We start from the raw sequence: 23,550 nt of genomic DNA on the forward strand, positions 1-23,550 counted from the left end.
TTTCATACTGATATATAGATTCAACATAATCTCTATCAAAATCCCAGTAGGCTTTTTGGGGGTAGAAAGTGACAAACTGGCCCTAAAATTTATATGGAAATGCAAATGACCTAGAATAGCCTTAGTGTAGAGAAACAACAAAATCAGAGGATTCACTCATCTTAATTTCAGTACTCACTATAAACTGACATAAGGTAGACACATAGATCAGTAGTGCATAAGTGAACGTCAAGAAATAAACCCTCATATATGTGGTCAGTTGATTTTTATAAAAAGTGTTAAAGTAATAGGGAAAGGATGATATTTTTTTTAATGGTGCTGAAACAATTGAATTTGTGTATGCAAATTATGACCTTTGACCTTTACAAAATCAAAGCTCATAATCTCTATGCAAAAATCCAATCAAAATGGACCATAAACTTAAATGTGTGAGCTAAAAGTATAAAACTTTTAGAATAGTAGAATATTGCATAATCTTGGGTTAGGGGAAAAAATTTATGTGTGATGCAAAAGTTATGGACAACTGAAAGAAAAAAGAAGACATCATTACGAAAATAAAAAGGCAAACAACAGACTAAAAGCAAATATTTGCAAAGTAATTATCTAACAAAGGCCTTTAACTAAAATATTTAAACAAATCTTACAACTCAATGATAAGAAGATAAGCAGCTCAGTTAAAAATGAGCACAAGATTTGAATAGATACCTTACCAAAGAAGATAGGTATGCAAATGGCAAATGAGCACATGAAAAGATGTTCAACTTGATTCACCACTGGGAAATACAAATTAAAACAATAATAAGATTCTCCTCCCTCACCACTAGCTAGCATGGCTAAAATTAAGAAAGCTGATAGGCTCAAAGTGTTGGCAAAGATATGGACAAACTGGAATCTCATACTGCTGGTTAGAATGTAAAATGGCATAGGCACCTTGGAGCAGTTTGGAATTTGTTTATAAGCTAAACGTACACTTGCCATCTGACCTACCCATCCTACCTTCATATAAAATGGATGGATAAATAAAATATGGCATAGCCATGCAATGGATTATTACTCAGCAATGAAAATGAGCTACTGATACTCTTAACAGCATAGGGGAATCCAAAAATGTTACATGGACAAAAGTCAGGCACGAAAGATGACGTTTATATGAAATTTCTAGAAAAGGCAACTTGATGCAGACGGGAAGCAGCTCAGAGGCTCCTTGGGCCTGGAAGATGGGAGCAGGGATTGATTACAAAGGATTTGAAGGAACTTCTCAGAGTGATGAAAGTGTTCTTAAACTGGATTGTGTGAAGGTTGCACAAATGTATAAATTTACTAAAAATCATTGAATTGTTTACTCATAATAGATAAATATTATGGCAGGTAAATTATACCTCGATACCTAAAACAGATGCAAGTTTCCCATAACCCAACACACAGTACGTCCTCAATAAATGACAATTTCCTATAGTCTTTTTTTATTAATTTTATCCTGAGAACAACTATATCAACAGGATACCCAAGATCTGGATTAATGTGGACTAGACTTAGGAATTGGTTCCAAACAAGAATTTATCTTTTTTTCCCCCAATAAAACAGTGCATTGCTCATTATATTCTTCTACAAACAGCATTAGGTGATTTGTGTGGTGGAGAGAATCTACAGAAGAAACGATAAGACTGAAACTATTTTCAGTCAAAGGATTTCATTAAAAAGAGCTGAACATTCAAAACTGGACTTCTGAATTCTGCCTGCAAAGGTTGTAAACCTCAGGGACATCTGTAAAGATTGAGACTATATTGTTCATGGACTGGACGGAATCCTGGTAACAGCAAGAAAGGTTTTTAAAGCCAAATATGCCATTCCATTTAAGAACCAAAATCTCCAGTGCACTCGATTTAGGCTGCCATGTTTATCCTCAGAAGCCAGAGTGCAGAAGGGATAACCATCAGAACCCTTATTTTATAGGTGATAAAAAGAATCTTTCCTCCTAGACCTTTTTCTTTGTTACTAATGAGCAAGGAATCACTTGTAATCTCCTGGGATCTAAAGTAAGTAGTGCAGGGTATTTGAAATTTTATCTTTTTCATCCTTTGACTCCCTGTCTGTTTTTAATCTCACTGGGTTCTCTAGAAGGTTGACTAGTCTAGTCTCTCCCTCTCCTCCCCTCCCCTTTCCCTTCCCTCTTCTTCCTTCACTCCCTCCATTCTCTGTCCCCCCACATCCTCCCCACCCAACACACATATGAATTATCTACCAGTAATGCCCTTTATTAGCAATGCTGGTGAAAGATGAAGACAACATTTTTTTCTTTTTTGAGTCAGGGTCTTGCCCTGTTGCCCAGGCTGAGGTGCAATGGCTCAGTCATAGCTCACTGCAGTGTCAAACTCAAGCAATCCTCCCACCTTGGCCTCCCGAAGTGCAGGAATTACAGGTGTGGGCCGCTGTACCTGGCCTAAGACAACATAAAGCCATGAACAAAACCAAACCTTGGACTTCTCACATTTAGAAAACACACATACTTTTGTTTAAAAGAAAGTTTAAGTATATGCAATACCTTGTTAATGTTCTTTATAGTTCTGAAGTCTCTTTGCTGGTTTAAGGAACATAAAAATATATTATCTCTAACTTGGTCTACTCGTAAAATTGTCATGTTCAGTATATTAAATTTAGAAGGATAGTCTATTCAGGCAATACACATTCACTAATTGAATTTACTTTGAAATGTTTTTAATTTTTTATATAAATGGCGCCTTAGGTAGCTGAACTCTTAAGAAATTCATATCTTACTTTTTGCCAGTTTGGGGGAAACAGCAAAACATGAAGCTCAGAAGGAATCATCAACATTTTAGTTATTCTAATAAAATTGCTCAGTTTTTTGGACTAGCGAAATTCACAGTGGAAAAAAAAAAAAAGAGTCCCATAGGACATTTGTTTCCAGGAAAGGAAATGAGAATTCAATGAAAGCAAAATCTTTCTCCAAAGATTCTTCCCAAACAAATCGTAAGAAGAGTTTTTCCCAAATTATAAAACACACCTTTGGCCACATTTTTTTTTTTTTTGGACTGCTTTTTATTTCTGAACTAAATGCTAGCAGCTTTAGCCTTAACAACTGCAAGGATTTCTGTAAGCTGTGGACTTCTCTAGAAGACTGTGCCATTTCATTTCTGCTTTCCCTCATGTAGTTCTGCTTCCTGATTTGTTAACCATAGCTCTGCCTCTTCCATGACAGAGAAACCAGAAGTGGATTAGCAAGTAGTGTGACCATTTCTTAGAGGGGCGTGTCTGGCAGAACCTTAAACAGTATTTCTCACATAGGCATTTGAAGATGTTCTTTACCTGCACTTTTGAAACCATCCACTAAACTCCCTAGTCAAAATTATTTGTCCCAGCTTCTAAGCTTTCATAGAACCTTTCTTCTTCCTTTGTAAGGCATATTTATTTATCTCACCTTTCTTTCAAAATCTAACCTAGGGTCCAGCATACAGTAGAGCCTCAGGAGTTGTTTGTTAAATAAATCAATAAGTGAAATCGACTTTTCAAATACAGAATTTTAAGTATCCTGTTCAAATAAGCAAGTGGCAACATCCATTAGCATCTTTACCCTCTGCATTTTGGATCCAGGAGATTGGCCACTTCTCAACTGGCCAGCCACAAAGCTCTGAGCCTTTCTTAGTGATGTCTTTCACCTAGCTTCCTTGAGTACTTGTGTCTGGAGTTATGCTGAGTTCCTCCAAATAAGTGCTTTTGTCTGGACTTTTGCTGAGTTAGGTTTTCTGATTGTGACACGGTGATTACAAAAGAAAGTAGATATCTTCCTTGACTTCTATGCTCTGTATCCTTCTGGGTATTCTATGATCCTTTGTTTTTAATATTCTTAGAAAGGCTTTTATTTTGAAAAAACTTTGAAAGGATGCTACTGCTCTATCCCATCACATTTTGCAACATAACATTATTATTAATACTTTTTCTTCCTTTTTCTTGCATTCAGCCAGTATAACCATGGTAGTTTTGACATATTTTGTGAGTAATTTTGCATTTCTACAGATGATTTGCATTATAATGGGAAAAGCTTGAGCTGTGTCATCTGGAGATGTGAGTCCTAACCAATCCTAGCTTTATCACTACCTATTCTGTGCTCTTCATCTACAGATATTGACAGCACATTTGCGACACAGTTGTCGTAAGGGTTAAGTGATACGCGTAAAAACTACTGGGGGCATTTTTAGCACATAATACATATTTGATAAGTATTGAAACAAAATCATTTAGGAAGTGTCCACTTTTATTCTGTCATTAACAAGCAAATTTATTTCATGGGATGCAAATCTTACGGCAACATTATGAAGTCTTTATACTTTATGATCTCTCATGGGTTTTAATGTTACTGGTAAATTCAAATAGCATTTATTGTGTATCAAGTGGATGGCTCTGCGCTGAGCCTATAAATAAAAAATGGTTGATACCCTGGAAGGGTTTATAAGCAAGTAGGTGAGACAAGCTTAAACAAAGCAGCACAATTCAGCATGTTACATGCTAGAGAAAAGGTAGCTTTAAAACTGGGCAGAAGCACAGTGCCCAGCAAATACAGTTTTCCCGGCTCAGGTTCCATAGAACTTGAATACTGCCTAACTGGTTTGTTTGGCTGAATACCTTTTCTTTCTTTTTTTCCCCAGCTTTATTGAGGTATAACTGATAAATGAAATTGTATGTATGTAAGGTTTACAATGTGACCGTTTGATATGTGTGAAGAAAAGGAGAACCCTTGTGCACTATTGATAGGGATGTAAATTGGGACAGCCATTAGAGAAAACAGCATGAAAGTTCCTCGGAAAATTAAAGATAGAGCTACCACATGATACAGCAATCCCACTTCTGGACAGCTAACTAAAGGAAACAAGATCAGTATCTCACAGAGTACTGCACCCCCATGTTCACTGCGTCAATATTCACAATAGAATAATAGCCAAGACATGGGAGCAGCCTGTCTATTGATGGAAGAATTTTTAAAATGTAGTGCATAAATACACGATAGAATATTATTCAGCCATGAAAAACAAAGAAATTCTACCATTTGGGACAGTATGGATGAACTTTGAATATCTTTCCTTGAAGCTTTTACAGCAACTCTAATTGAGATGCCCTTATCTGAGAATTCAAGATTTTTTTTACTTGCACTTTTGACCATCCTGCTGTAAGAGATCGTTGAGATAATACTTTGCTGAATCTTTCTCCCATTGATTTCTTTCTTTCACTCCCATTCTGATTTTTAAAGACAGGCAGAGAAAATCTGCCTTTTGAGTAGACCACTTGGTAAGTCAGGGGTTGGCAAACTATGGTGCGTGGACCAAATCTAGCCCACCTCCTGTTTTTATATGGCCCACTCTCTAAGGATGGTCTTGACATATTTTAATGATTGAAAATTTTTAAAAATATATATATAATGTGAAATTATATTAAATTCAGATTTCACTTTCCCTGAATAAAGGTTTATTGGAATGCAGCTGTGCTCATCCATTGACTTATTGTTTATGGTTGCTTCTGAGCTACAACAGCAGTTGAATAGTTGTGACAAAGACTATAGGATCCCGAAAACCTAAAATATTTACTTATCTGACCCTTTACACAAAAAGTTTGCCAGCCTGTGTTATAAGTCATTCAGAATCTTCACAGCACTGCGCATTCTTTTTAACATCGACATGCATGCAGTATTAGGTAATATAAGCATCCTGGTTAGGTGCCTCTTTTTGAAGGTATAAATGTTAAGTAAGAGAGGCAACCTTGCAACTAAAAACTTTGGAAACATTAAGTGGGCTTTCTCCATCACAATCTCTCCTGTTTGATGCCTGCAGTGTAATCTGAAGACAAAGGGTTCAGGTCCATTCTGTTATTAACAAGCATGTTTATATCAGTCTTCTATCAGACTGGGTTTGCTACCCTAGTACAATGTAAAAAAGCATGTTCAACTTGATAATATTTGTAAATCACATATAATTATTATCGCCTTAGAATATACCAGAAGTATGGAAATACATGCTAAGACCAGATCTAAACCATTTTACTGAATGATTAAAAGCCAACAGACAGACGAAGCTTGAACATTAAGTTTGAGTGTGGAAGTGGTTTTGCAGTGTCCTCACTTCAGGGTTAAAGGATAAAACATTCGGCACTTCTTCTCACTTTTATTTATTTATTTTTTGAGTTGAAGTCTCGCTCTGTCACCCAGGATAGAGTGCAGTGGCATGATTTCGGCTCACTGCAACCTCCACTTCCTGGGCTCAAGCAATTCTCCTGTCTCAGCCTTCCAAGTGGCTGGGATGACAGGCCACCACAGCTGGCTAATTTTTGTATTTTTAGTAGAGATGAGGTTTCACCATGTTGGCCGGGCTGGTCTCAAACGCCTGACCTCAAGAGATCCACCCACTTCAGCCTCCCAAAGTGCTGGGGTTACAGGTATGAGCCACTGCACCCAGCCCTCATCTCACATTCTCACAGGACAGATGACTTCACCAACTCTGGGTTCGTGGCCTTCACAGGGCACCTTGAGTGAGTGGGCATTCACAAATAGCTTTCACAGGAATAAAGATCTGTATTTCGTTTTCTAGTCTGAATGATTATGTATCTGAAAAAGCCACCCTTCAAGAACATATTTGGCTTCTTTCGCCTGCAGAAGGCCGCAAGGAACCAGGTTCTAAATCTCAAACTCTTAGGCTTGCTCTTTCTCCCTCTGTTGTGGACCTTTGGGGAAATGATAATAAACTCCTTCTCATCTTTAGAGGAAAATAGTTTATTTCTCTCAATATGTCATCTGCACCATCAAGAAGTTACTCAGATACCCACCAATCTCTAGGCCCAGAAAGTACTGTCATCAGTTCAGAAATAGATGGGAGCTTTTATAAAGTCTACACCCTTTGACTTTGACCCTGTAATTTCACATCTGGAAAGGTAGCCTATAAAATTAAAACTAAGAATGAATGAAAGGCTGAAATACAATAAGGTTTATTACTGTTTGTAATGAATATTTTTAATGGTGAGAAGCCAGAAATGATCCACGGTAAATTCATACAGGAATGAATAGTCGAGTAAACTATCATATGTCCACTATCATATGTCCATTGATGAAATGCTATGTAGTGATTAAAAAATATATTTATTCAGAGAATGACGAGTACACTGCCAGGCATGAAAAAGTAGGAGATACGTTTGTTTGTTTTAACATGATAAAAGCAATGTAAATAATCTACGGTTAGAGAACAGGAATACAAAACTACAATAATTCATTAACAGTTATTATATATAGGTAACTGGACTTTAAATGAGATTTTTTTTTGTATTTTTGTAAATTTTTTGTGAATGCTTATATAAAAGAAACTTTTTTTTTTTTTGAGATGGAGTTTCACTCTTGTTACCCAGGCTGGAGTGCAATGGCTCGATCTCGGCTCACTGCAACCTCCACCTTCTGGGTTCAAGCAATTCTCCTGCCTCAGCCTCCCGAGTAGCTGGGACTGCAGGCGTGCACCACCATGCCCAGCTAATTTTTGTATTTTTAGTAGAGACGAGTTTCACCATGTTGATCAGGGTGGTCTCGATCTCTTGACCTCGTGATCCACCTGCCTTGGCCTCCCAAAGTGCTGGGATTACAGGCGTGAGCCACCGCGCCTGGCCTAAAAGAAACTTCTAAGTGAAAATGAAGGTGTCCAGTAGCCAGGAGACAAGAATAACACGCTGTCTAATCTAGACACTATGCTGACTATGTGGGGGTTCAGCTGTAAGTAAGACTCGCAGCAAGGCTTTCCTCATAGTTTGTAGCTGACTGGGGAAGTGCGGGCCATTAACAATTCGTTACTGAATGCGAGTGCTGTGAAAGCATGGAGCAAGGATATCGAGCAGGAGAAGTTTAAGGAATCTCTCCCAGATGAAGTGACAGAAGCGGGTCTAGGAGACTAAGGAGTAACACATGAAGCCAGCAGGCAGGACAGAGTTTCAGACAGGTGAGATGGTGGAGGCATAGACTCCTCAAGGGCATGACCTCAGTAAGTTCAGGGTGGTGAGAGCAAGGAGGAGCCTGGAGAAGATGTGCCAGAATAACGTGAGAGCTGGCTGTGTAAACAACAGTAAGAAATTTATATTTCATCCTCAGGGCAAGCAGAGACTGACATGAAGAGATTTAAATTTTTTTAAAGATTGCTTTGACCACACTAAAGAATCAGATACAAGAAGGGACAAGATTAGGTGCTGGGAGACCAATAGGGGAGGGGAAGGGGCTTGCAATAATCCAGGTAAGAGATGATAATGGGCTCAGGAATGCAGAAAAGAGTCTTCCTTTTGTGTTAGGATTAATATTTGGATTGATGGCTTGGGGATTTCGAATACCGTCGTAACCCAAAACAATAAAGAGTTTTTATTTTAAAATCTTCTAATTACATAGCAAAAATTTTAGTTTTCATTTTTAAATCTTTTAATTGCCCAGCAGAGATTTTAGAAATCTTCAGGACCAAATGAATCCTGGGTTAGCCTGGGATGCACATCATACTGTGAAAATGTCATGTACTATTTTAAAATCGTGCAGAATTTAAAATGTTAACAGTTTTCCAGTGAAGAGATGATGGTGCTGGGAAAATGGACAAATACAGTCTTCAAAAAAAACCCAGAATGAGGAGGGGGGGAATAACATTTGGTTTGGTGACAGATCTCCTTCTGTCACTAAGAACTCCAAAAGAAGCAGGGTTTCCAATGTGGACCCCAAGGGCTGACACACAACAAGTCAGCCTTCCAGGAATCCTTGATGAATGAATGAGTGAATGAATGAGTGAATGAATGAAAACAACTGGCTTAAAGCAGATGTTTGAGGATTCTGTTTTGGTCTTCTTGGTTTCATTATTTTTGTTTCCTGGTGACAGCCCACCCCTTATGTCCTTTACAGGTATTTATAGTTTCCCTGATTACTAATAGTGGGAAGTATGGGAGAAAGTGACCCAGGAAAGGCTGCCTTTTATGTACCAGTCACTTAAAAATACTTTTCTTCAAATGTATGTAAAAATTAGGCAAATTGGAACTTTGGCCACTTTTCCTGAAAAACTAGCAAGCCAGAAAACTTTTTATTCAAATATTTATCATAAATGCTATTTGGCTAAAATGTAGACTCTATGGCTAAACATAATTTCGTAAATATCCATTTACAATGCTTGTTGTAAGCATTTCCAAGAGCCAAAACTAGAAAAGCCTCACATTCCCAGAAAGGGGAAGAAAATTACGTTTTGGGGGACTATTGTGTTTCAAGTATTATGTTGACCTCCTTTTACAAATAAAGATATCAGGGACGTATAACGAGTGATTTATTCAGAATCTAAGGGTTAGTGGCAAATCCTAAACTTGAACTCAGGTCTGTCTGACTTCCAAGCACATATTCCTTGTTTTTGCTCTTAGGTCATAGAAGGAAATCAGTGAAAATGTTAATGCCCTAGTTAGTAAGATGGCACAAGCAAAAGTCCTTTGGAAACTGTTACTGTGGACTTAGAGGGGAAGAAAGATAAATTAGGGTTTGGAATTGACCCCTTTCTCCTTCTTCTTGCCTTAGTATCTTCATTTTTAAAGCGTTTTTAATTGAGAAAAACAAGAAGTTGCCTTTCCTGTGTGTTCAGTGTTGAGATTGTTCTCTGTGTCTTGTCCACCCTCATGTTGAGTTATTTTCAACGTTAACTAATTTCATGGATTTCATTGTTACAGATCAGTGTATTTTTTCTCTTGTTCTAAAAGGAGTTTTTTCTCTGAGTTCTTCTCCTTCTGAAAATGCTACCTATGTATTACAGGATGTTCTTGGGACAGTATTTTGCCTCAGTGTCTTAGACCTGGTACTCTGAGGCTCCTTACATTTGTCATAGTCAGTGATGATGTTCCCATCTCCCAGGCACAAGGAATTGGTGTTCACCAAATCTTAGTTCCAGTCTGGTCCCAGAGAATATTTTGGACTTGTCTTGTAAATTCTCTTTCCTCTCCTGTGCCCTCTTACCACTCTGTCTCAACTGTGGCAGCTAGGGATGTCCGCCTTGGAATCTGATTTATGATGTCTGTCTTATCTCTTCAACTCATTGTGAGCCTCTGGAGGCCAGAACCAGGTCTCACTCATCCTGTGTGTCCCCACCCCAGGCCTCCAACAAGGCGAGCATAGCACCATACATAGAGGCATAGCCCATGGCTGTCTCCTGGCTTTAGCCCTGAACCAGCTTGTCAATTCTGATTATTCTATGCATGCAACTGGAGAGGTTCTGAAAAGCGATTCATGAAGAAGGTAAATTTTGTGCTACCATTGATCTGAGAACCCAAAATGGAAAATCATTAAAAACTTTTCTTAGTGTAAATTTTTGTTTCCCTCTAATGATATTTTGAAGAAAGCTTGGATTCCCACATTATTCCGACCACATTTTAATCTAAATAGAAACCAGGCATAGTTAACTTTTTTTTTTTTATTTTGAGATGGAGTTTCGCTCTTGTTACCCAGGCTGGAGTGCAATGGCGTGATCTCAGCTCACTGCAACCTCCGCCTCCTGGGTTCAGGCAATTCTCCTGCCTCAGCCTCCTGAGTAGCTGGGATTACAGGCACGCACCATGCCCAGCTAATGTTTTGTATTTTTAGTAGAGACGGGGTTTCACCATGTTGACCAGGATGGTCTTGATCTCTTGACCTCGTGATCCACCCGCCTCGGCCTCCCAAAGTGCTGGGAAGTTAACACTTTTAAAGGGCTTTTAGGGGTTAGTTATCTAGGTTTTTTTACAGACACTCCCATCCTCGATATATAGGCTGTGGGTAGCTTTAAAAACAGTAGTAACACTAACAGTAGTAATGTTATCTTCCATTTAAACTCGAGTTAAGGATCAGATAGCTGTCATCTGGTCTAACCTGGGACACCCCACAACACCCTGGTTGATGGGAACATGGTGAAGAACGTTGTATTGTGTCTCATGCTGGTGGCCAGCATGTTTGCAGAACTTCTTCACCTGCAGAAGTATTTGAAACTTGAGTTCTTATGAGAGTTACACCTTTGAATTCAACTAAAAAACACGCATTTTGGATATTTATACTCTAGGCCTCATCTTACTTTTGGTCTTCTGCATACTATAGCTCATGTTTCTTCACAGGTTTGGTAATGAAAGTCCAGGGTGCAAAACTTCCAGTGAAAATGATGGAATGTGGGAACAAAGGGCAGCTCCATCTCCAAAAGTATCAAAATGAAGAAAAAGACCTCTTGGGCCCCTGGGTTGTTTGGTCCTGGTTCTAAAACCACAGTCCTAGGAAAACGATGTTGGAAAGATCTCTACATCAAGGAGAACCCCATTTGGTCTGCAGTTTATTATTCCATCATTTGTTTGGGCCTTTTTCAGGTAAGCCGTAACTTTGAGCTGGTTGGACGGGTTAACTTGGATCAGCTGGAACAGATGAAGGAAAAAATGGAGAGCTCCAGCAGTGATGATGAGGACAAGGAAGAAGAAATGAACAGCAAGGCTGAAGACAGAGGTTAGTCTCATCCTGCCCTCCCAGTCCCAGATGGTATCTGGCATGTCCGTGGTGAGACAGAAGGAAGGAAGGAGGTTGCTGTAGGAATAACAGAAGGAATGATCCTTCTTAGTTAAGTAGCAGAACAGACTGACTTAAGAAACACATAAAGGGCTGTGTCTTTGTAAACTATCACCAGCTATAGAAACGCCAAGGAAAACAGACATTTTCTCCCTAATTATAGATATATGTTTGTTGAAAAATAGACGGCAGAGATTTATTTTTAATAAGGAAAACTGGTATCTAGGGAATCTTTAGAATAAGGACAAGCAGACAGCAAGATGGATGATACTGTAGAACTATAGAGGAATGAGAATGAATTTCCAGTTGAATGCTTATTTAAAATTACTGCTGCTGGGGCACACACACACAGTTGGAACTGTAGGGGAGGCTGCAAAGAACTTGAGCCCCCGCCCCCTGATGCCCCTCTGTGTGGCCCTTTTTTTAACCCACTTTGTGCTCTGACTTGCTTTGTAAAGAGAGAGAAAGAGAGACCACCTCTTTTATTCAACTTGAAATTTACAGAATACACTGGGGAAAGTTTTGTGGGACTTTGGTACCATTTTTCTAACTTCCTGTGAGTCTATAATTAATTCAAAATGAAAAAAGTTTTCAAAAGTATATTTAGTTGTAGATATACATTTATGTGATTCAGAGTTGGTTTTCTATATTGTTTAACATAGAATATTGTGGAAAACCCCAGACTATGCATACAAGAATATAGGCTGGGATATGTTACTTTAGTTACTGCAGATTTATCAAAAGCATGTGGATAATATAAACATCAGAAATCAACATTGCAGATATCAACCCAGAGATAAGAATAGTACGAGTTGCCATTGCTGAGCACCATTATGTGCTACCCTCAGTGCTGGTGTTTTTTATATAACATTTTTCTTTAATCTCATGGACTGAAGAGAACTATACATTTAGCCTGCCTGAATTTGGCTTCCAGTTCTGCTACTTACTATCTAGATGACTTAGGGTAAATTATTTTATCTTGTTGTACATTCATCATCTATAAAATAATAATAATTATAATGAGAATAATAACACTCGCTCCTAAGATTGTTTTAAAGTTTTTTTTAAATTAAATTTAAAATGTCCAAACATCAGAGTTTGGACATTTTTTATTTTTTTAATTATTTTTAATTGATAAAAATTGTATATATTTATGATGTACAGCATGTTTCAAAATATGTATACATTGTGGAAAGTTAAACCAAGCTAATTAACATATGCATGAGCACACATACTTGCCATTTTTTATGGTCAGAACACTTAAATCTACTCTCTTGGCAATTGTCAGGTATACAATATGTTGTTATTAACTATAGTCACTGTTGTACAATAGATCTCTTAAGCTTATTCTTCTATGACCGAAATTTTGTATCCTCTGAACAACATCTCCCCAAACCCCCAGCCCCTGGCAACCACCATTCTACTATCTGCTTACATGAGTGTGACTTTTCTAGATTCCCCATGTAAGTGAGATCATGAAGTATTTGTGCCTGCCTCTCTGTTCCTGGCTCATTTCACTTAACATAATGTTCTACAAGTTTATCTATGTTATCACAAATGACAGGATTTCATATTTTTTAAGGCTGAATACTATTTCATATGTGTATATTCCACATTTTCTTTATCCATTCCTTTATTGATGGACACCTAACTAGATTACTTACCTTGGTTATGAGTAACCCTGCAGTGAACATGACAGTGCATGTATGTCTTCGATATCCTGCTTTCATTTCCTTTGGATATACCTAGAAGCAGGATTGCTAGATCAATATGGTAGTTCTACTTTTATTTATTTATTTATTTATTTATTTATTTATTTATTTATTTTGAGACGGAGTTTCACTCTTGTTACCCAGGCTGGAGTGCAATGGCATGATCTTGGCTCACCGCAACCTCTGCCTCCTAGGTTCAGGCCATTCTCCTGCCTTAACCTCCTGAGTAGCTGGGACTACAGGCATGCACCACCATGCCCAGCTAATTTTTGTATTTTTAGTAGAGACGGGGTTTCACCATGTTGACCAGGATGGTCTCGATCTCTTGACCTCGTGAGAGCCTCCATGCTGTTTCCATAATGGCTGTACTAATTTGCAGTGCCGCCAACAGTGTGCAGGATTTCCCTTATCTCCACATTCTCTCTAGCATGTTATCTTTACTCTTTTTGATAATAGCCTTGTAACAGGTGTGAAGTGATAGCTCATTGTGGTTTCATTGGCATTTTTCTGATGATTAGTGATGTTGAACATTTTTTCATATGCCTGCTGGTCATTTGTATGTCTTCTTTTGAGAAATGTCTACTCAGATCCTTTGCCATTTTTTAATCAGGTTGTTTTCTCCTGAGTTGCTTGATTTCCTAATACGGCATGGGTATACATACATCCCTTATCAGATGTATGGTTTGCAAGTATTTTCACTCACTCCATAGGTTGTCTGTTACTGTGTTGATTATTTCCTTGGCTATACAGAAGCTTTTTAGTTTGATGTAATTCTGTTTATCCATTTTTGCTTTTGTTCCTTATGCATTTGAGGTCATTTCCAAAAAACCATTGCCTAGATCAGTGTTGTGGAGTTTTTCCCCCTTTGTTTTTATCTAGTTGTTTTATAGTTTTAGGTCTTATATTCAAGTTTTTAGCTCATTTTGAGATAATTCTTGTATCTGATGTGAGATGATGATCTAATTTCATTCTTCTGCTTGTGGATGTCCACCTGTTCCAATACCATTTATTGAAGAAACTGCCCTTTCCCCATTATGTGTTCTTGGCAACTTTGCTGAAAACCAATGGACCATGAACGTGTGGATTTATTTCTGAGCTCTCTATTCTGTTCTGTTGGTCTGTTTATCTATTTTTATGCTTGTACCATGCCATTTTGATTATTATAGTTTTGTAGTCAATTTTAAAATCAGCTAAGTTGGTGCCTCCAACTTTGTTTTGTTTGCTTAAGATTGCTCTGGCTATCCAGGGTGTGGTTCCATAGGTTGTTGTAAAGATTAAATGAGATAACACACAAGACCTTAGCCCAGTTTCTAGAATATAGGAGTCACCTAATAAACGATAAGCCTGCAGTATAGGTGTTATTACTGTGATTTCACAAATGGAAAAATGAAGACTAGGAAAATTTGAGCATGTTCAAAGTAAAACCAAAACAAAAAAACATAAACCCTGGAGATCAAATTCAGTTCAAATTTAGGTCTTCTGACTCCAAAAGCAAACCCTCTTCTTACCCTACACACCCCTTTCCCAATGCCTTCAGTAATGTAATCTTCACTGAAGGGGACCTGGCCCTGAAATCTGTGGATTCAGTGGCCCTTGGGACCTCGCTCTAAGGAGCACTTCTGCAGAATTTCTTTGTTTTCTGCTTGTTCAGCCTGCAAACATAAGGAAGCCTATTGGTGGGCTACTTTTCTCCAAGATGTTCTCCCTTCCTTTTCCTGACTTGCATTCACCCTCCTACCATGATTCCAAGGCGAAAGACTATGGGTTTGCAAAGGTGGGGGTTCCAGTTTGCCTCTTGAACCCCTGACCAAGACAGACAGCAGGAAATGACAGCCAAGGTACACTATGTTGTCAAAAACCCTGTGCCTGCAGTCAACCTGAGAAACACATGGACAAATAAAACATCCTTACAATGTAGGTTGATTGTTCTCATAACGTGAGTACTTTTATGAGTAGGGGCTGTATTAATACATTACTTACAAGGAAAATGGTTGTGATCAGAGAAGCATGGCTTTTTTTTTTCTTTTTCAGACCATTTCATGTTAAGTAATCATTTCACTATGATTTCTTAACATCTCTGCACTATTACCAGAGTTTTCTGGGAAGAGGATACTTTTGACAGAAAGATTCCTTTTTCTTCATGATGCTCTGTGGCCTTGCCTTTCTTTCTCAAGAAATAAATTATTTCTCATTGGATATTATTATGACTTTTTAATCTTTAAAGCTGAGCATGTGTGATTTCAAAGGTTATAAGTATTACCAAGGCAAAAAAAAAAAAAAACAAAAACCTTTTAGGCCTCCTCTTCCCAAGACTCCGTATAAAAAGGAAAAGGAAAGAAAGAAAACTTGAATTTAAAAGATGGTGGTTGAGATGTGTGAGGGGCACCAGGCAGACTTCCCCATTTTACCCTACTTGCCAGCCCCCTTCTACTTGGCACTGTGGCATGCCACTGGAGTGGTCTGGCTGAAAAGGACTTCAGGGTCTCCTCTTCTCACTGGAAAAAGTATAGCGTCCACATTCATGAGCTTCACCACATGAGGGGAAAAAAAAGCCCCCAGGGTGGAGAAGCACGTATTCCTCTCAGAGGGTGGGGGATTTACATGAGTAACTTCCAGTCATGTTAATGGGAATTACAAGACTAAACCTTCCCTTCCCCCTCGCTGATCTTGAAAGAGCAGCCTCCTTTGTCTCATCTCCTTTGAATAGACTGAGAATCAACTTTCCACCATCTAGGTATATTCTTGGCAAGAAGAAGAAATGCACACAATAGCCTCGGATGTTTCTGCCAGACGTCCCTGCTTCTAGGAGCAGAGGGCGGGAGGTGGCTTGTAGGCAGCTCTCAGGCTGGTGGAGAGCTCTTGGAAGTGTGGCCAGTGGCCAGTGGCCTCCTCCTTTGCGGGCAGAACTTCTTATATGCCATTGGAAAGGACAGATGACTGATTTTCTGTTTGCAGATTAAGGGTAAAGGGACAAATGTACCAGGAACATTATTCCTCTAGGTGGCAATTTAGACTTTCATCAGACACCCTCAATTTAGGGGGTTCATAGCTTCGCAGCCACCCCAATCCCTACCTCCTTTTTAAATGCAAGCACTGGATTGAATATGGACACACTGCAGGTCCTGCCTAGGAAGCTCAGGGGAGATTTGAAAGAGAAGAATCCAGGCATGAAGAAATCAAAATTAACCCAAGCAGAATCCTCCCCACCCCCTCCTCATTATGCAGTTGGGGAGGAGTCAGGAAGGCATTCTGTTGATTTCTTGCCCAAGATAATCCCTGCTAAGGAATTAATGCGCAGAGCAGATGGTGCTGTCTCATTTCCAATGAAAAGAATCAAGGAAGATAGTCTGTGCAATTATTTTTAATGGCTTGTGTGGTGATCTTCTTAATTTGTGAGAAAATGTTTCATCTTTTGTTAAAACTGGCCCCAGTCACATAGCTTTTTGTGCTGAAGATTAAGGCATCACAGAGCCCCCCATCCTGTTGACATCGTCCTGAGAATCTTATTAGATGGGGCATTTCAACCAGGAGGCATCTTCCTGTAATGTCTCATCTGTGTGGACCAGAGTGATCAGAGTGTAAAAATGATCAACACTTCCCTGTGCGATGTCCTTACTTTGCAACACGGCTGCAGAACTGGCAAGGTCCTGCCATTTATTACCCACATGAAGACTTGGCCCTCTGTGGCATAATGAAACACATATGGGTTAGGAACTCAGGCTAACACAATGGCCATATAAGCTCTTATCTTTGAGTTTGCCAGGAGACGTGACCTGAAAACAGCCAATCCACATTTATCAGACTTCTAGCATGTGCCCAGTACCATGGAGGAAACAAAACAACTAAGTCAATATTTGATGCTTACAACAGACGGTCCAGAAATGTCTGCCTATTCATGAATATAACCAATTGAGGGGTAGGTGCCAGGCAGCAGGCCAGGATCTCTCAATAGCTGGGGACGTGTGTTCACATACTGGTTCCCACTCATCCAGATTCATGTTCATGGTAGATTCTTCGTTTGCAGATCTCATTCAATGCACATAACTGCCCTGTAAGGTATTGGTTATAATATCTATGTTGGATGACCACAAGTCATGAGCCTTCATTCTTACTTGGAATAAGGAGAAAGCCTAAGGTCCACAACACACAACCTGGTCCAGGGCTTTCGGTAGCCTATATTCTTTTTAGCAAACAAAGATAAACCTGCGTAAAAAAGGAAATGAATAGATGCTAACCTGTGAGGCACTGATATAGATCATCACACAAGGGAAAGAATAAATCAGAAAAAATAATGCCCAGATTCCTTTGGAATGAGCAAGGATCTCTTCAGTCAAGAAAGACCCAGATTATGTGATAGAAGCATTGGGGAGGTGAGGAGGAATGAGGTCTTGGGGCCCAAGAACTAGAAACAGTTCTTGAATGCTATCCAAGAAATGCCCTAAGCAGGAAACCTAAGAAAAAGTACGGAATCTGGAAACTGCTTTCACCACATGGCATTCTAAGTGAAGATAGGAGAGAGGGTATCCTAATGAATGCTGACTTATCTATTCTGCCAATTCCCACAGCACACAGGTAACACTTCGGCTTTCTCTTTGCAGAGCTGATGAGATTTTCTGACCACGGGGCTGCTATTAACACTGAGAAGCGTTTTCCATGTGAATTTTGTGGACGGGCATTTTCACAGGGCTCTGAGTGGGAAAGACATGTGCTGAGACACGGCATGTAAGTCGGGCCATCCCAAGGATGCTTTTGTCCAAAGCAAGAGGTAGGGAGGGAGGGGCTCTTGTTTTTGTTCCCCTGACAGTATGTATACCCCTCTGTGTCACATTTTTGGGCCATGGGAGGAGAGGCAATCATGAGGAGCCAAGTTTCTCCTTTTTCTGTTGTTTTTTTAAAAATGGTCACCCAGTCACAAGTCAAATGAGGAAAAATCATCTTCATGAATGACAAGTCCCACTCAAGCCCATGTGCAGAAGTACAGTGTTTTCTCCAGCCAGTGTCCCTTTAGTTTTCATTAGCATGACATTCTATAATAGAACGTGAATCGAGGTCAAAAGATCTGGCTTCTGTTCCTGCTCTGTGACTGATCATTCCCTGAGTGGCCCTGAACAGTCCCATGTCCTGCCTCGGGGACAGAGTCAGCTTCTGCCTGCCTCCCAGGTAGGTGAGAGCATACTTGTAAAATATTTATGAGATCTCTGAACATAAAATCAGCCCCTCAACAAGGTACCGTTAGTCCACCAGACACAGAGAAATAGGATATGGTCTTTTCAGGAGGAAATACGGCTTGTGTGGTGATATGAAGCCTGAAGCCTCAAGGGTCTAGACCTCAGAGAATATAACCAAGCTTCCCAAGACATGGGTTCCATCTTCAGGTTTTTGCTTTTAGTTTGTCTTCATGATTTGTTTCAGGACCTGACAAATCTTTAGTACCTGAGTTACTCTTTTAGACTTAATAAATATAAATAATCTCCAAGCTTTTGGGTTCAGCTTATCACTTTGAGCATAAAACATTTCTTGCTATTACCACTTACCACCCAGTAGAGGAAGTGACATAATGTGACTGTGCTCATCTAGAAACAAAACATGGTATAATCAAAATATAGTATTAATAATGGGATGCAGCCAACCACCATGGCACATATATACCTATGTAACAAACCTGCATGTTCTGCCATGTACTCCAGAACTTAAAGCATAATAAAAAATAATAATAATAGATATTTCTGTATGTTCAAATCTTTAAGATACAGAAATACGTGACTTAAGCAAAACATATAGCAGGGATGGATCACTTGGATTTTTGTCATAGACCCATGGCATTTGTTCAAAGGAAACCCCAAAGCTTTTACAGGATCAGGAAAATAAAGACACTTGAGGGCTTTTATTATTTATTTGTTTAATAAGAGAAATATAGATAACTATACTCATCTGTCTCTTCAATAAATGTTTTTCCAGGGCATTGAATGACACTAAGCAGGTGAGCAGAGAAGAAATCCACTCAAAAGAGATCATGGAGAACAGTGTTAAAATGCCCTCCATAGAGGAAAAGGAAGATGACGAGGCCATTGGGATAGACTTTTCCCTAAAGAATGAAACAGTAGCCATCTGTGTAGTAACTGCCGACAAATCTCTCCTGGAGAATGCAGAGGCCAAAAACGAATAAGCGTTTGGTGAAATTCTTAATCAAACCTTACTTGAACAGTGATGAAAAAGTGGGAGGGCTGGCTTGGGCTGAGAAGGGAGGGACAGAAAAGAGAAGACAGAACAAAGCTGCTTTTTAGGACTGAACAATCTATTTTCAAAGCACTGGTACCTGTGTGAGTGAGTATGTAAATTAAAGTTATTTAAATGGTTGGAATATGTGGCTCCTTTTCCATCACTACATCTTTTCTTCCGGATCTTCATCATGGAAGTTTCATTTGTTGCGGAATATCGAAGCACCTCCCAAGGGTAAGGTGCACTCTGTGGTGGTCTTGGACAGTATGTGGAAACAGAAGCTCCGTGACAGTACAAGACTTCTCATTGGGGAGCAACTTTTTGACGCACAACTTTTGGTGCGTTTTTCTAGTTTTAATACCTTAAGCTTTTTCAAGACCTAACTGCAGCCGCTTTGGGAAAAAAAAAACAAAAAACAAAAACAGAAAACAAAAAAAAAAAGAAACTGCTTTGCATAAAACAGTCACCTGTTTCCTAGTACCTCAAACTTAACCAAGGGAACTCTCTGCATTTGTCAGTACTACCTGTCGTCGTTGTGGTTAAATGTAGAGAGAACTGCTGGGCAAGATGGTGAATGGAGAAAAAAAAGAGTTTTAAAGAAAGGAACACAAATTGTGCTTAAAATCCCCATGTGGGTTTTATTTCTTAAAATACTGTGATTTTTTTAATTATTTTAGTAAAAAACAAAACAAAAAAAAGAAACAGACTTTAATTATTAGATAACTGTTTGTGAATTGTCATCCTTTATTCCAGGTAAGCTGTTTATTAGTGTTCAACTATAATTTAGAATTTGGTAGATTCATGTGAGCTAATTTTAAGGTGGTTGTGGAGTTTTGTTTGCCACATGTTTATTTTCTATCAATTTGAGTGTTACAAACACAGCACAATTCAGTTTTTCAATTGTTTTTTGTGTGTGTGTTGTTACTGTTGTTTTAATTTGGGGGCAAGGGAGATTTAGTGGTTTTTTTTTTTGTGAATAGGAATGTTTTTATTTTAAACATGAAAATAACAAAGAAGTTAACTTTCTTTTTTTTTTTTTTAATTTAACTAAAGAACCAAACTTTCGGCACAGCTATGCAGCTTGTGGGCCAGACGAGGAGGTCCTCCTCACCCTTTTGTTGCCTGTCAAATTCACGCATTATCCGTCTCACACAAATAATTTCTGTTAGGATTGGCTGGCTTTTGTGTGTGATTTTAAAATCTGTGTTTTGTTTCTGTTGGCATTATGTTTTGCAGGGGGTTTTCATTTATTTAGGGGACGAGGGGATGTGCTAGAATCCCATCCCTTTGGTGAGAGTGGACAAGAAATAACGTATATCCTACAAGGAGCCTGGAGAACTACTTTCTTTCTTTCTTTTTTTTTTTTTTCTTTCTTTCTTTAAATCTAGCTGCCAGCTGCTCTGTCCCCCATATCAGCTTTTTCAGGAGGGAGCAGCTTAGACTAAATCTAAGCCTACATTTATAATATGTTCTGATTGTGAACAAAGGGTTTCGTTCCAAAAAATAGAAAAGAACTTTTCTTGAAGCCTAGGTTTTAGAAGCCCATGTGTGCGTGTGCTTGGATGTGTGTGTGCGTGTGTGAGTGTGTGTGTGTGCATGTGTGAGTCCTTTGGTTTTCATGTTTTGTTTTTTTTTTACTTGGAAGGGTTGTGGGAGGGTGGGAGGGAAGAAAGGGAAGGGGAATTGCTGAGATGACAGTGTCCCACACAGCTTCAAATAAAATCCATGGAAAGATGTTGCATTTGTGGAATAAGTGCTTACTTGAAAAGCATGTTCTTCTTTTATTTTCTTACTGTTAAGAATTTTTATTTGTAGGATATTTGTTTTAATTTAATTTTTTAAGGGATGGGGGCCATGATGTGGAAACCAGAAAATGGGGAAAGTGTGAACTATCCAGACAAAGATTCATTTTGTGCCTCTATTTGTTTTTAATTGGCCTCATTTCAAATGTATTAAACAGTTCCATACCTGGATTGGGTGTTTGTAATGGTTACCAAAAAACAAACAAAAAGAGAAAGAAAAAGGAAAAAAAAAAAGAAAATAATTGTGACATGCTTTTATCACTACTTTATTTTTCAAATAACATGTAAATATTGTAATCCATTGGATTTTGTTTTGCTAACCTGTTAATAAAAATATGGGACCATTATCCTTTTAACAAGGCTAGAATGTCATTTTTTTCTTTTCAAACATATACCTGATATTTTGTGGCCGCACATTTTGGATGCATTATTATAATTCTGTTGACTTGTAATGACATAGAATTTACAACATTTTTTGTTGTTGTTTAATTTATACAGAGGACATTTTTTTCAGAGCTTGAGAGAAGAAAATAAATAGCAAAATGATAACCTATTGACTCCAGTAATCAGTGTTTCCCAATACTTCATAAAAGATAGGGAGACCCTGAGTCCTTGAAGCCAAGGGTTTAAAAACAAAAACAAAAACAAAACAAAACAAAACAAAAAAAACCACAAGTAGGTTATTCAAGTTGTTTGCAACATACATTTTGTAATGAAATGTGAGAAATTAATAAAGAATTTTTTTCACATGTGTCTATGTGCATCTGTTGTAAATCATTTACAGATATGACTACAGCTATGAAATCTAGAAATAATAAAGCACTACCTTTCAATGCTTTAAGCCGTTGAATGACTTTAAGCCATTGAATCTACCTAAGTATGGAAAGCAAAGTGAGGTTGAGCTGAGATTTTCAGATGTTAATGTTTCTGCATCAGGTATTCATCACCAACTGAGGGAGTTTTAGGGAAGGAATATTTTCCATCAAAAACGTGAATCAAAGTCGTGTGAACTTCTGAAGGAGGAAGCGCCAGTGATCAAACATCATCTGGGGACCCTGAATCCACAAGCACAGTCACTTTAAGCTAACTGCAAGTCACACCCACTGCATAGGATCCATTTCATTGTTGCCTCACTTGCCTCATGAAAGCCTGAGCCACAGACTATCTTACTGCACATCCTGCAGCAATAATTATCACCATTAAAGTTTTCTTTGAGCTACCCTGTTATAAAATCAATGGAAAAATTAATAGTCTTGAAGCCTAGAAGAAAAGTAAATTAAAATCAACAGCATTAATTATTAACTCAGAGCTGAGTTATACTATCTGCCTCTACCAGTGTTAGAAGTATGGCTCCTGGATCATTTGTTCGGCATTCATTCTAAAAACTTGGTTCTTGCTCTCCCTCATCCCCATGCCTGTTACCCCTTCACCAAAGGAACATTGTTAAAAGAATATGTACAACACATTTGGAGGATGCAGAAAATTAGATAAGGTAGGACCTAAAGGGAAAATGAGGATCGAGTAGCAAAGTGATGATAGTTGACAAAAATGTATTTCATGAGGCCACACACAAGTCACGCATTTGACCACGAGCTTGCTTGACAGGCAAGGCAAAAACAAAGGATCAATCAGTAAGATTGCATTCTGAGTAACTTTAGATTCAAATGCTCAAGAGATACTCAACCTTTTCTAGGACTGCAGGATGAGAAGTTTCTCCTATAGTTTTTGGAAAAGAGAAAGTGACTTAATGGGCTTCAATGTGATACAGCTGTTCTCTCATGTTATCCATGAAATAGTTTATGAACAGGGCTTTTACTGAGTTCATGTCTAATCCATATTCTCACTTTGTTTTATGTAAAAGAAATGGAATTTATTGCTATGTAAGTCATGGTAAGGGCTGCAACAAGGCAAATCCTGAAATCTCTGGCTTACACCATAGAGATTTGATTCTTAGACAAATACGCTGTGAATGTCTGTGAGGTGCCCTAGACCTATTGACTCGGGAGTCCAGGTTGCTCCATCTAGTGTTGCTGTCATCTCAACACATGACTCTCAAGGTCACTGCTAAGAGTTTGGAAGTGTCCTACCCACTCAAATGCCTGATCCAGGAAGTAGCACACATCACTTTCAGCCTCTTTATGGGCTGGAGCTGGTCATACTCTTCCACCTATCCACAAAGGGGCTGGGAAGTGTTTGATCTTCTAGTGTGCTTAGGAAGAGCACGTGACCAAGCAGCCTCCACCATAATCAGGAAGTGGTA

General features: G+C 38.7%; 1 protein-coding gene across 7 annotated transcripts in view; it reads left to right on the forward strand.

The window, feature by feature from the left end:
- Window positions 1-22,043, forward strand: part of ZNF462 (zinc finger protein 462) — a 155,520-nt gene extending 133,477 nt beyond the window's left edge. For all 7 annotated transcript variants that reach the window (XM_010335992.2, XM_010335993.2, XM_003925254.4 and 4 more), the window contains exons 11-13: window positions 11,365-11,497; window positions 17,868-17,991; window positions 19,228-22,043. In XM_010335992.2, the coding sequence (XP_010334294.1) occupies window positions 11,365-11,497; window positions 17,868-17,991; window positions 19,228-19,435 (465 nt within the window). In that variant the 3' untranslated portion in view covers window positions 19,436-22,043. The remainder of the gene's footprint in view (window positions 1-11,364; window positions 11,498-17,867; window positions 17,992-19,227) is intronic.
- Window positions 22,044-23,550: the final 1,507 nt, after the last annotated feature.

The sequence above is a fragment of the Saimiri boliviensis genome, chromosome 2, assembly GCF_048565385.1.
Source record: "Saimiri boliviensis isolate mSaiBol1 chromosome 2, mSaiBol1.pri, whole genome shotgun sequence".
NCBI classification, from domain to species: domain Eukaryota; kingdom Metazoa; phylum Chordata; class Mammalia; order Primates; family Cebidae; genus Saimiri; species Saimiri boliviensis.